General features: G+C 45.1%; 1 protein-coding gene across 1 annotated transcript; it reads right to left on the bottom strand.

Annotated features, from left to right (window-relative positions):
• Positions 1-8,520: 8,520 nt before the first annotated feature.
• LOC136611025 (E3 ubiquitin/ISG15 ligase TRIM25-like) lies at positions 8,521-11,962 on the bottom strand. Its single transcript, XM_066590269.1, has one exon. The coding sequence runs from the start codon at positions 11,808-11,810 to the stop codon at positions 10,206-10,208; it is 1,605 nt and encodes a 534-aa protein (XP_066446366.1). The 5' UTR covers positions 11,811-11,962; the 3' UTR covers positions 8,521-10,205.
• Positions 11,963-14,152: the final 2,190 nt, after the last annotated feature.

Genomic DNA, 14,152 nt, shown 5'->3' with positions numbered 1-14,152 from the left:
TTTGCAGATCCAAGTGATTCTGACATGTTTTTTCTCCACATGTTGTACTTCATTTAGGGGGGGGGGGGGGGTAAAAATACACCAATAGAATTTGTGCATATTTATTAAAACCGGCAAAATTGGGTACATATTGAAAAAACTGTCATTTTTTCACATTTTTCACTGTAATATCTCAAATATGTGCAAACATACTGGACACATTTTGATAAGATATATATTTCCATCTGTTTACTTTATTCTGGATGCATATTTGAAAAACTTCAGTTTTTTTTAACCATTTAGGAGCCATACAAATTTAACATTGATAACATTTTGAGGAACATTATGTTTTCCTGCACCAAACCAAAATGGCAAAGGCTCATGGGTGTCAGAATGATAGATACCCCCACAAATGACCCCAGTTTAAAAAATGCACTCCGTAATGTATTCACTGAGGGGGCAGGAGAAATAATAAAATTTCATATTTTTACAAATATGTTGTTTAAAAGACAGTATTTTTTTTTTAGTGCACATGAAAATGAGGATTTACACCCCAAAATGGATCCCCCTGTTTCTCTCGTGTTCAGAGACATACCCATTGTGGCCCTAATTTTATGTCTGTATGCACAACGGGGGCCCAAACTGAAAGGAGCAGCCGGTGGCTTTCAGAACAGACACTTTGCTTGAAGGTGATTTAGGCCCCATTGCCCACATGTAGACCCCTGAAGCGGCCAAAACCATGGAGAACTCCACAAATGGCCCCATTTTAAAAACTTGACCCCCTAACGCATTCATCTAGGGGTGTTCTGTGTATTTTTACCCCACAGTTTTTGAATGAATCTAAGCAAAGCAGAAGGAAAAATTACAATTTTCATTTTTTTGGCAATCGTGTCATTTTAAAAACCGTTTTTTTGTAAAACACAAGTAATTGAAGACTTTCACCCCAAAATAGATACCCCCGTTTATCCCATGTTCAGAAACATACACATTGTAGCCCTAATATTTTGTCCGTATGCACAACGGGGTTCAAAAAGAAAGGAGCATTAAACCTCAATTGTGTTTTAACTTTTACGTAATCGCCATTATCCATTGGATAACGGCGATCACCTGACTGTGGACCGCTCACTGCGGCCCCCGGTGATTGGTTCAGGCTCTCAGCTACCTATCGTATCAAGCAGACTTTAATTTTCCCGGGCCCTCCCCAGCCTTTGCACTGGGGTCCACCACTATACCGATGGGCGCATGCGCCGAAGTTGGGGAAAGGTCCATAAAGATCCCATCGAGGGACATCACCTCTCCAACTTGGTGGGGGGTAATATGTAATAATTACCTGAAAGCGCTGCGGAATAAGTTGGAGCTATACAAATACCAAGATTTATTTATAACCAGAGGCCTTAAGTAAGTAATTTCTCCTCCCCTTGCAGTTGGGATCCGTGATAGTAGGTGAAACATTAAAGGGGTTGTCCCGCAACAGCAAGTGGGTCTATACACTTTTGTATGGCCATATTAATGCACTTTGTAATATACATTGTGCATTAAATATTGGCCATACAGAAGTTATATACTTACCCCCTCCCAGTGTTGGTGTCCCCGTCTCCATGGCGACGACCAAACTTCTTCTCAGGTCGCAGGAACAGTCGCACTTGCGCACAGAGGATTCTTCTCCTAGATGGTCCGGGCTCACGAGCTGCGTCCTGGCTCCTCCCCCTTCTCAGCGGCATCGCGTAGCTCCGCCCCCGTCACGTGGTGCCGATCAGCCAATGAGGTGGCTGTAATCGGCAGTGGAGCTCAGACTGGAGAAGAACATCCATGGTGCACCATGGGAGAAGACCAGCGGTGCACCTTGGGAAATGACGGCAGCCATCTTGGAAGAAGAATTTTATAACTTCATAAAACTGCTTCTGGTGAGCAGAAACGCTCTATACAAACGATTTACATGGTTAGTTTGTGATGTTTGCTGAACATGGGGGACTGAGCTGTGAAAAAATTTTCATTTTGGCTGCGGGACAACCCCTTTAACTTTATTTTACTTTTACATGATGGCCGCTTTTTATTAGAAAACGGTGATCACGTGACCAGGGACCGCATACCACAGACCCCCCTGGTCAAATCTCCAGGCTCTTGGCTGGCTACGTTTGGTAGCTAGGAGCAGGGAGACTTTAAATTACCTTGGCAATCTGCGGCTTTTGCACATGCGTCTGCTATTCTGGCAGCAAGCATGTGCACAAAAGCCGTGGTGAGGTCTGCGGATAAATGCGGTGGCCTTAGGTACGTAATTTAATCTCCTCTAACGGATATGATCCAAACTCTTTCTTTACCATTGGATAGCAGCGATCATATGACCTGGAACCACATACAGCGGCTTCCGGTGACGTCTTTTTGCTCTGGGCTACACATGTTAACCAAGAGCCAGAGAGATTTTTGAACTTCCCGGGCCGCGCATTCTTCTATGCATACGCAGAAAGCGCTGTCGGGACTGGGAGGCAAGAACGCCGCAGGACATCGCGGAAGACGGGGTGAGTACTTTCAGCTGCCCTGATAGATCCGATCCATCAGGGCAGCTGAATCTTTTAACTTTTAATTGACTTTCATATGATCGCTGGCATTCGGTAAATGCCAGCGATCATGTCCCTGGAGGGAGGGGGGGGATGACAGCTCCAGGTTGCCTGCGACGTCTGGTAACCAGCAGCATGTAGCTGTCATGTCCAGAGCTTGCAGGGTTTTAATCCCCGCAGGGAGCATGTTTTTACGTCCCTGGGGATTAAAGCCCAGCAAGCTAGTACGTAAAAAGGCAATGGGGTGGTCACTAAGGAGTTAACCACTTAGTGACATGACCTATTCTAGGTCTACAAATTTTGTATGTAGTTAGCAGCACTAGCCTAGCACTGCAATGCACTGAATTGGTAAACACATGCCCATGTAAAGGATCCTGGCTCTGGATCCAATTCCACAACGGCCAAATAAAATAAAGCCACAATTTCACCTTAGCAAGCGGCTGAATCCCCTGATCGCATGACGGTAATGTCATCACAGGTCCTTAAATATTGTGACCAACTCCAACTGTCAGCACTGGTCCTTCAGTGAGTTATATGTGATGATGTCATTCACTATACTATAATATAAGTGGTGCATTGCGCCACCAGAAACCCTGGTGCTATAAATAATACTAATACCTAGTGTGTATGTATGTGTGTGCATATATATATATATATATATATATATATATATATATATATATATATATATATATATATATATATATATATATATAACATTGCTGGCCAGGTGATAGCCTATCCTTGGGACTTTCTGTCACAGCCCAGTATCTTATATTTGTAAGGCACTGGGGGTTAATATAGCAGGCTAGCTATATCAATAGAGTTATTGATTCAGTTCTCAACATGCACAGTCCAATTTAGATTACCCTCTGCTGTGGGGCTCCACTCAAATTTGCATCGCAATATCTACTTGTTACAATTCAGTTCCGTCACGCAGTACCTGGAAGGATGCATGCGGGGACGATTCATCAGTGTGGTAGCTGACTAGCATGGTTTCCACTGGAGGTTAGCAAACACATCGTACGCAGAGGGTCCTTGTACAACTTATCCTCTCTGTCTATAGCTTCAGCTCTGTCCCTTTTCCTCAGAGCTCATGACACAGTAATTCCCTTGACAGTATGGACTGGCACAAAAATCAGCATTACACAAATGGCAGGGTGGGTGAAGACTCCAGGGACTCTTTCTAATGGTTTTTCATTGAGTTGACAGGCTGCACTCCTCTCTCACTCTACATCCCAAAAACTGAACTCTGACTGTCTGGCTCCTCTCACATTCCCGGGGATTGCCCTGCAAAACTGATACTATTTGTTTTTGTCAAACACTGATGCAACTCTGCAAAATTTGCTGAAGGACGTGTCTTATAACCAACATTACATCTCATCTGTACAACTTAACTCTTATATTCTGCATAGTCTGAGTTTATGCAAAGTTTTGCAAATATAAAACAGGGCAATCGAAGGTACAAACAATATATTATTATGCATGTGAAAAATATGCCTTATGCAAAGTCACGACAACTTTGCACTGGGGTGTAACAGGGACTCTGGTTCCGGGACACTGTACATATACTATGCTGATTCCCTTCTTGCAACCTGGTCATCTAAAATGTATCCTTGGAACCCATGCAACCATCTAGAGATTAGGCATTGATTAAAGACATTATACAGTAGTTCCACAGCCATTTATCCAATCACTGGACATAATTACCCTAGGTGGGACACTGATCTTCCCTGTAAAACAAATACAACTCCCAGCTTATGACATTAGTAATATCTATAGAAGTGCTCTCCAACCAAATATGACCTCTATCAGTGGTCTGCAAAATATGGCTCTTCAAAAATACAGCACTGACATCCTGCGACCTAAGTGGTGGTGTTACCACAGGTTGGAAAATCCTAGCCTAGACTCAAGGATCCATCTGAACATTCACCCACTGGTGGACCTCAGGGTTCACAATGGCGACTGGTCCCCTGCGCTGATGGCAGTGTGTGCATCCGGGATCTTCCTCCCCCTTCCCTGACCTCTCCTCTAGTTCCACAAGAGGAGAGGAGAAGGGAGAAAGAGCTTCCGCTGGGCACACACACTTCCTACCGCAGCAGTGCAGAGAGGAGGAGTAGTAGAGGCTTTCTGAAGACCAGGAAGAGGGTAAGTAGATCAGTTTCATGGGGGCTTTGCTAGTACTGTGGGGGTCACTGTTACTACTGAGGGTCACTGTGGGTATCACTATTACTACTGGGGGTGACAGTTGGGACACTGTTATTACTGAAGGCCACTGTGGGGTCACTATTACTACTGAGGGCTACTGGGGGTTCACTATTACTACTGAGGGCCACTATTACTACTGGGGGCTACTGTTGGGTCACTATTATTACTGAGGCCCATTGTGGGTGCCACTATTACTACTGAGGGCTACTGTGGGGGACACTATTACTATTGAGGGTCACTATGGGTGTCACTATTACTTCTGGGGGTGACAGTTGGGACACTATTATTACTGAGGGCTACTGGGGGTTCACTATTACTACTGAGGGCCACTATTACTACTGGGGGCTAGTTTTGGGTCACTATTATTACTGAAGGCGACTGAGGGGGACACTATTACTACTGAGGGTCACTTTTACTACTGGGGGTCACAATAACTACTGAGGACTACTGGGGGGGACGCTATTACTATTGAGGGTCACTATTACTACTGGGGGTTTGTAGGGTCACTAATATTACTGACATAACATGAAAGCTGGGCTGTGATTGGTTGTTATATATTATACTGCTGAGGTAACATGAAAGCTGCGCTGTGATTGGTTGATATATATTATACTGCTGAGGTAACATGAAAGCTGCGCTGTGATTGGTTGTTATATATTATACTGCTGAGGTAACATGAAAGCTGCGCTGTGATTGGTTGTTATATATTATACGGAGGTAACATGAAAGCTGCGCTGTGATTGGTTGTTATATATTATACTGCTGAGGTAACATGAAAGCTGCGCTGTGATTGGTTGTTATATATTATACTGCTGAGGTAACATGAAAGCTGCGCTGTGATTGGTTGTTATATATTATACCGCTGAGGTAACATGAAAGCTGTGCTGTGATTGGTTGTTATATATTATACCGCTGAGGTAACATGAAAGCTGCGCTGTGATTGGTTGTTATATATTATACTGCTGAGGTAACATGAAAGCTGCGCTGTGATTGGTTGTTATATAATATAATGTTGAGGTAACATGAAAGCTGCACTGTGATTGGTTGTTATATATTATACTGCTGAGGTAACATGAAAGCTGCGCTGTGATTGGTTGTTATATATTATAATGTTGAGGTAACATGAAAGCTGCGCTGTTGAGGGGATACATTATCGTAGCACGCTCTATCTTTCTGCCGTGTGAATTCTTTTATCTCCCATGTATCCCTATGGAGCGTTTTATCGCAACGCAACAAGCATGAGCTGCAATGCGAAGCAGTTTTATCATGAGAAAGTCCAATTGATTTTCACAATTAAAAAAATCACGCTTTTCTCACGGGCGGCAGCGACGCAATGTGAGATTATTCCAAAAAAACCATCAGTAACGCATAAAAAACACGGGGACAAAGACGAGACTTTGCTGTGATTTTCTCACGGCAAATGTGAAACTAGCCGGAGATGTCAGCAGTCCTGAGGATAGATATATACATTGCCATCCTGAACGGCTTTTACTAGCCTGGTTCCTGTAAGACAGTCAGTGGATCAGTCATGTTACACAGATCCTCCATGTGTCTCATCTTCCTGGACAGTCGCATCGGTGATACATGCGGTATTGCTGCGTTTTCTCCCGGCAATACCGCAATGCCGTGGCGCTACAAAGTCACAAGTGGTGCTGCTAAGTTGCGCAACTTTGTAGCACCACTTGCAAGGTTTTTCGGTGGTGAGGGTTGCTTGAAATATAAGCCCTACCCTGAAAATAAGCCCTAGCTGCAGGAAAATAACAAAAAATAATAATACATCACCTCAGAAGTGCTGTCCGGCTCCGCTGCTTCTTCTCCCCATCTCCGGCACTGGTCTTCAGGCTGGGGATTGGAAAATGAATGGCTGTGATTGGTTCATCGAACACTGGCTCTGATTGGCTGAGCCCCGGCACTTACCCAATCACAGGCAGCGTTCCCTGGAGACAGGGATTTTCAAATGCCTCACCAGAAGAGATGCTGAAGACTGGTGCTAGGATCGGGGAGAAGATACGGCAGAGCTGACAGCGCTTCTTAGGTAATGTATGTGGGTTTTTTTGTTTTTTATTCTGCAGCCAGGGCTTATTTTAGGGCTTTGGCAGAAGGATTTTTTACTGTAAAAGTTGCATCGCACTGCACGAAAACCGTGTTTTTATGCGATGCAACAGAGAGGAAGGCTCCATAAGGAAACAAGTCGAGTGCATATCGCGAAACCCACGAGGTTTTTGTCTCGCAATGTCGAATGCTACAAAACATTGCAAATGTGAAGGAACCCTTAGGAAAGTATGGGCTTCACATATATGTGATTTGTAGTATTGTCGCAACATGAGAAAATCGTGCGAATGTGCCCCGTGTGAATGAAGCCTCAGGGTGGTTTCACACGGTCTACAAAATTGTAAGTGGAGCCCAGAAAATAATTGTAAAAAATTAAATATCTTTGAAAAAAAAAAGTAGTGCAGCAAAAAGACACTAAAGAAGTTTGTTATTGTAGTAATCGCACCGACCCATAGAATAAAGTTATCTGGTCATTTTTGTTGCAGTTTGTGCGCCGTAGTAACAAGACGCACTGAAAGATGGCAAAATTTCGTTGTTTTATTTTTCATTTTACTCCACTTAGAACTTTTACAAAGTTTTTCAGTACATTTTATGGTACAATAAATGGTACCATTGAAAAATACAACTCGCCTGGTAAAATACAACCCTCATACAGTTATTTATGTCGATAGATAAATGAAGGAGTTACGATTTTTTAAAAAGGGGGAGGAAAAACTGAAAATGGGGGAAAAAATGGGCTATGTCATTGAATATCTATCTACTCGCTTACATGATTAATCAGCCAGTATTCTTGTATTATGTTGCCACCGGAAGTTAGGGGTGGCAACATAATAGAGGAGTTTGACATTGAGTAATGCCCCCAGCTTGTGATTGGCTGGGGGCGTGTGTGGGCTGAGCAGAGCCAGCGTCAGCGGCATCAGAACAGGCTGGGTCCGCAGCAGAGGGAGCGTTGGCGGGCCAAGAAGAGTGGCCTAGGCAAAAAGACATGCAGTGCCGGCGCCACAAGGACAGGGAGACACCAGCACACTGAGCGCCGCTGGCAGCACCGGACAGGGAGCGGCGCCAGCAGCAGCACACGGAGCAACAATGGCAGCACCGGACAGGGAGTGGCACCGGGACCCGGAGCGCAACCGGCAGGACCACAGCTGCTGCCAGCAGGTGCTGGAGGGAGCGCCAGAGGAAGTACGACAGCCAGCAGCGGTGGTGTGAGGACACGGAGGGAACTGGAAGGAGCGGCAGCACCACTAGGACAGGCAGCCGCGGTGGGAAAGGGAGGGAGCTGCAGCAAGTGGCATCAGCAGCACGCAGCTGGAGAGGCATTAGCTGCAGCGTCTACATATAATGTTGCATTTAATTTGGATAGGCCTTGAGGGTAAGGGTGAGGGATTATTTTCCTATTAGGCTTACATAACATGTAAACCTAACAGGACAAGTAACCCTCATGCTAAACCGCCCGGCAGATATTCATGCCGACTCTGCTGCTACCACCCTTGAGAATTCCGCCAATTGGGAGCTAGGGGTGTGACAGGGGCGCTCCTCCTGGCAAACCCCTAGCTTCCGGTGGCGTCAAGATACACTAATACCTAATCAGCCTGTTGCTCTACATGGAGCAGATACATAGGGGAAGTATACCTCCCCCCACTACTACACCTCTGTTTTTATCACAAAGGGTATCAAAGATATAATAAGTCTCCCCACCCCCACCTGCACACACACAGAGCTCCACCAAATGTATCATACCTTTATTAAAATTCACCATTATTCAATTATTAGGCCCCAAATTCTGTTTGCATTAATTTCACAATATATCTGTATAGGAGTTTATAGCTTTTCAGTCTTAGTAATCACTATGGGCGCTAAATGCATAAAGAACTCAATGAGAGCTGCATAAATCTGCAGGCATTGAGTGTTTATTGAAAGAGGCTTCAATGAAACTTATATGAAATTTCGAAAAGTAGTTTAGTGTCTGCCACCTGTTATTCAGATACTGATGCGTAAACATCCTGGAGTAGGGAGTCAATAACATGCAGAGTCAAAGTAGTAACTACATACAGCAAAAATAGTGAGGTCTGTCAGCAGTATTAAGTATAATAGCATAATAGCAAATAATAATACAAACGTCTATGAATGTTATAGTAAAGGCTTATTCAGACGTCCGTATATCGGCCGGGTTTTCACGCCCGGCCTATGTACGCTGTCCCTCTCTGCCCCTCGCCACTATTTGCAATGGCAGGGAGCAAGGTGGGAGGGGGGCGCCCTTCTCATTGTAAACAATGGCGAGGGGCAGAGAGATGGCGGTAGCTCGTTGCACTGCTCCCGGTCTGTCCCACCTCCTCCCCCTGCAGAGAGGGACAGCATATGTCAGCCGGGCGTGAAAACCAGGCCGATATACAGACGTCTGAATAAGCCCTAAGGGTGGTTTCCCATCTGCGTTGGAACCTCCGGTCGAAGATTCCGTCGCCGATTCGGCACAAAATACCAGAAGAAAATGTGCTGGATGTAGAGCTTTTTCCTCTGGCAGAAGGCCAGGCAGCTGAGGTCCATTCTGCGCAGTTCGTTCCGTCATAAGACAAATCCAATCGGCCAAGGAATTCACCTTTCCTGCTCCTTGAATAGAGCAGGAAATCAGAACCCTGGGTGCAGATGTGAAACCACCCTCACACTGATGACAATAATCGATTCATGTAAACCGTCCTTCAAGCTAGTTGCCAGTCTCGAAAAAACACATTTTCAAGCTTTCAGAGTCAAAGTCACTGAAGCAAACAGCTGATCACCGTGAGTCTGGCTTCTCTAAGGTCACATTCACATGGTGTCTTCGCCCCTATGTGGGGGTTTCATCTCAGGGTTCCATCCAGATGGCTAAAAATGGCATCTATACAAAAGCCTGAATGGCTCCATAGACTGCTACTACTAAATTAGAGTCTTTGCCCGGTTGAAGCATTTTGGCTCGACAGAATAGTCAGGTCAACCACACTATTATTCCTGGCCAAAATGTTAACGCGGTGCCCAAAGCTTACAGCTTACTTACTAATAACAGCCTATAGAGACGTTCAGGGTTCTGCTTGGATGTTGCTTACAGCTATCCAGACGGAGTCTTGGGACGGAACCCCTGAGCAAGGTACTAAATGCTACGAGAATGTAGTAACGCAGGTTTTTAATGTTGAGGGAAGTCAGACAGACATGCCATAACCAAAGTTGTGGTAGCAGGAGGCTTCACAATCAACTGCTAGGATCACAGAGGCAGAAAGCAGCAATCAGCCTAGATACATTCTTGAAGGAAAAGAACATGAAGAGATACATAAATGTATAAAAGATTTTGGTAAATATTAAGGTGGTCTGATTGGGTTAGGAAATGGGGTTTTTTTTACCCTCTCGAAGGTCAATTGAGCCATCCTTATAAGGTGTTATTAATTAACTTTTAATCCTCAACCAGTTACCTACATGGCATCCTTCAACCTTTCTCCTAAATATACATAAAGCAGCATGAAGAGGCTCGGTGAAGGTGGCCGTGAAGGTGTGTAAGTGTCTGATGGGGTGACACAGCTCAAAAAAGGACAGCCGCCCGGCCTCATAATCCAGACAGATCCTGACTCTATCACTCGTGATATTGTCCGGTAACCGGATCTCTTTACTGTCATGTATCACTGAGTACTGATTATTATACCTAAAGTAACTCCAGGACTTGTTATTATATCCAATGTATGACTGGATCCCCCTCCTGTCTATACTGGGGTAACACATCCCCACCATCCAATTCCCAGACCTACTGATCTCCACATCCCAGTAATGTCGTCCTGCGGAGAATCTGCTACTGCTCATCACCTGATACTCCTGGAATCTCTCTTCTGTTTCTGGACGATTCTGATTCTGTTGTGAATAAGCTGCAGTTTTCAGGTCATTTACTATATAGATATTATTAGCAGCCGTGCTTACATCCAATAATATGTCTGCAGGACCCTCCACATAGATCCCCCTCCTTATACCTCTTATGATATCCCATAATGTGTGTAACGTGTCTGAGATCACAGCCACATCCAGACCATCTACATCTTGGAGCAGTTCATCGTGTCCCCCCGTGTCCCCATCACCTTCCTCCTCCTCGGGATCACACAAGTCCCCGGTGTCTGGTTCCTGTAAGACAGTCAGTGAATCAGTCATGTTACACAGCTCCTCCATGTGTCTCATCTTCCTGGACAGCTCGTCCTTCTGTATTTCCAGCTTCTGGATCAGAGTAGAGGTTAAGAGTGACTCTTCCTTCTCCTGCCTGGAGATCTCGCTCAGGACCCTCTTCTCCAGGTCGTCCAGCCGTCTCCTGATGTCTCTACACAGGGCAGTGACTCTCTCAGATTTTTCAACTGCATTTTCTTGAGCTTTTTTCTTACGTGCTTCCAGATTCTGGACTATTTTCTGAGTTTCTCTGCTCCTTGTGGTCAATTTTTGAAGAACATTTCTCAGTTTCTTCTTTTTCTTCTCAGAGGCCTCATCCAGCATCTCCACCTGATGACCCCGATGTTCTCCGACCAAACTGCAGGTCACACAGATACCCGCGGAGTCCTCAGTGCAGAAATATTCTAGGATCTTCTTATGGACAGAACATTTCCTGTTCTCCAGGTTGGCTCTGGGCTCACATAAGACGTGTTCTGCTGACTTACTATGAACTCTCAGATGATTACTACACAGAGAAGCTTCACACAGCAGACAGGATTTAGCAGCCGGTACAGGAGAGTCCACACAGTAAGTGCAGAAGATCCCGGTGACCTCTTCAGAATCTGGCTGCATAAACAGGAAACGTTCTGCTACATTATGAAGCCTTATGTTCCTCATCAGTGCCGGCCGCTCCTGAAACTTTTCTCTGCACTCAGGGCAGGAATAAACTCCAGACTCCTCCTGTGTATCCAGCATACGATCAATACAGACCCGGCAGAAGTTGTGTCCACATCTCAGCATTATCGGATCCTTTAAAATACATAAACAGATGGAGCAGAGCAGCTCGTCTCTCAGATCAGCAGACGCCATGGCTGACAGAAGGAGGAAATAAAATGGATTGTGTAAGACGCTGGATAAACTGCAACGTTATAGTCACACCCATTCATTTATAACCCTTTATGGACGCAGCAAGTTCTTTGTCGTCACATCCCCACATTCCAATAGCCATAGCGTATTGACTTCTTTAATCAATGTAGCTCATGGCAGCTTGGCTTTTGTAGGACAAGCTGTAACAGGTTTTTAATAGCACATATGAAAGTTTGATGGTAGACCAAGAGCACACGGTCCATCTGGTCCTTAGATGCTCGTCCGGGCATACTTATATCCACCCAATCTACACTTTCCGACCACATGCCCTCGGAGTTTGTTCAACGCATCTACAATCCCAATTCCAAAAAAGTTGGGACGCTGTCTAAAATGTAAATAAATGTAAAGAAAAGAAAGAATGCAGTGATTTGGAAATCTCATCTAACCCTTGTGGGGAAATAGGTCGGTAGCGTGCGGGTCGGCGGCAGTCAAAGGCGGAAACCAATGGATACAGTCCAAAAGAAGGCTTCACCTGCGTTTATTCTTATGACAGCAAAACAAAGTCCAACCTTTGCTTCAGGCAAAACATAGACAGTCCAACCTTAGCTTTCAGGCAAATAGATAATAGTCCAGTTATCAGGCCGTCCCGACCTGATCCGGTCGAACTTCACCGGAGCAGCTTACAGCAGGGCTTCTATCTTCAAGCCGGTCACACACGCTGGCAGGGTCCAGCAGCCGTCTTAGCTACGTCTGGTCCTCCCAGACACACACCTCCGCTAGGTGTTGAGGTGAGGGGCGTCTCCCTGTCCACCTCTGGCCTGTTCAGCCACACACTCGGGCTAACAGCCCTGCAGCTCCACCGAGCTGTCTACCTGGCCCTCAGCCGGACAGTCTCCGCCTCTCCTTGGTAGGAACTGGCTTTTTATCTCGTTCCTGCTCCACCCCTGGTTTAACCCTCGCAATAGAAGTCCTGTTTCTAGCCCTCTACAGGCCCTCCTGTGTACTGCACTACTACACCATATTTTATTGACAGTTGAACATAAAACACACTTCAGAGGGGGAAAGGGAGGGATTTTTCCATTACATTTTATAAAATTAACTCATTTAGAAATCGATGGCAGCAACACATCTAAATACAGTTGGGTCGGGGCCACTGCACTCCACACTCAACTGTTGAAGATGATGAAAGGCCCAGACACATCTCAATCACTCACATTTATAGGGTACAGACATCACATGACTAGACAGATATTGATACTCCAGACATATCCCAGCCACTTTCAGACATTAACCTCTCACATGCTGCAGCTGTGCAATACACATAACAGAAGACTAGACCCTTTGCACAGGGCATTCATATTAAAGATATGACATGTATGACACTTATGGAGGGGCCAGAAATAGGTGTTTCCGGTCACTACAGTAAAGCTTACCTCCAGCAAGTAATTGCTCTGCTAGGTTCTCGAGCGCCGTGGCTCAACCAATCACTGCAGTGCTCGATGAACCAATCACAGCCATTCAAAGGCTGCAAATAACTACCTCTGTAGTAACATTTCATTAGACTTTATACAGCATCCAAACTTTTCTGGAATTGGAGTTGTACTACCGTTGCAGTAACTGGACCATCAGAGGAGTGATGGTGGCCTTGTCTTCCCATGTCAGTGAGAAAGAAGGCAAACTCTTGTGACCATGTTCTAGCCACTCTGGTTCAGTTCTAGATTTACTTTGCTGCTCACAGTAGTAGACCCGGGGCATGTCCGTATATCAAAGTTGCCGGGCATGAGTAGTAAAACTGGACAACATTGGCGCTCAAGAACAGTTTGTGAACAGCAACTAATATTAACAGATGCAGGCCCTCCCGACACAATCTGGTCAAGGCTGCCTGCCACTTGGCTGCACCCTCTATAGCCCCACCCCTCTATAGCCCCACCCCTTATCTAATGAAAAATGCTTGCTGTTTCAATCATTGAAAGAGGAGAGGAGCTGAATAGGACCAACAGTGTTTTTATTGTGCATAAAACTTTTTTTTTTAAAAAAACTATAAATTTGGTATAGGTGGAATCACAAAAATAGGATGACCGTGTAATTTATGCTGCACAGTAAATGTTGTAGAAACAAAATCCACAAAACAATGACAGAATGACCGTCTTTTTTTCAGTCTTTCCTGGAAAAATTCACAGAAGTTGTTAAAACTTTCCCAACAAAGGCGGGACAGACATCTGTCTGGGATGATTTAGTGAATCCTGCACTGAGCAGGGGGTCGGACCTGATGACCCTGGAGGTCCCTTCTAACTTTACCATTCTATGATTCTTTTTTAAAAATAGAAGGCGTCTGATTGGCTCCA

Source organism: Eleutherodactylus coqui, chromosome 2, assembly GCF_035609145.1.
Source record: "Eleutherodactylus coqui strain aEleCoq1 chromosome 2, aEleCoq1.hap1, whole genome shotgun sequence".
NCBI classification, from domain to species: Eukaryota; Metazoa; Chordata; class Amphibia; order Anura; family Eleutherodactylidae; genus Eleutherodactylus; species Eleutherodactylus coqui.
The sequence above is the reverse complement of the archived record's forward strand: the minus strand, read 5'-3'. Positions and strand labels throughout refer to the sequence as shown.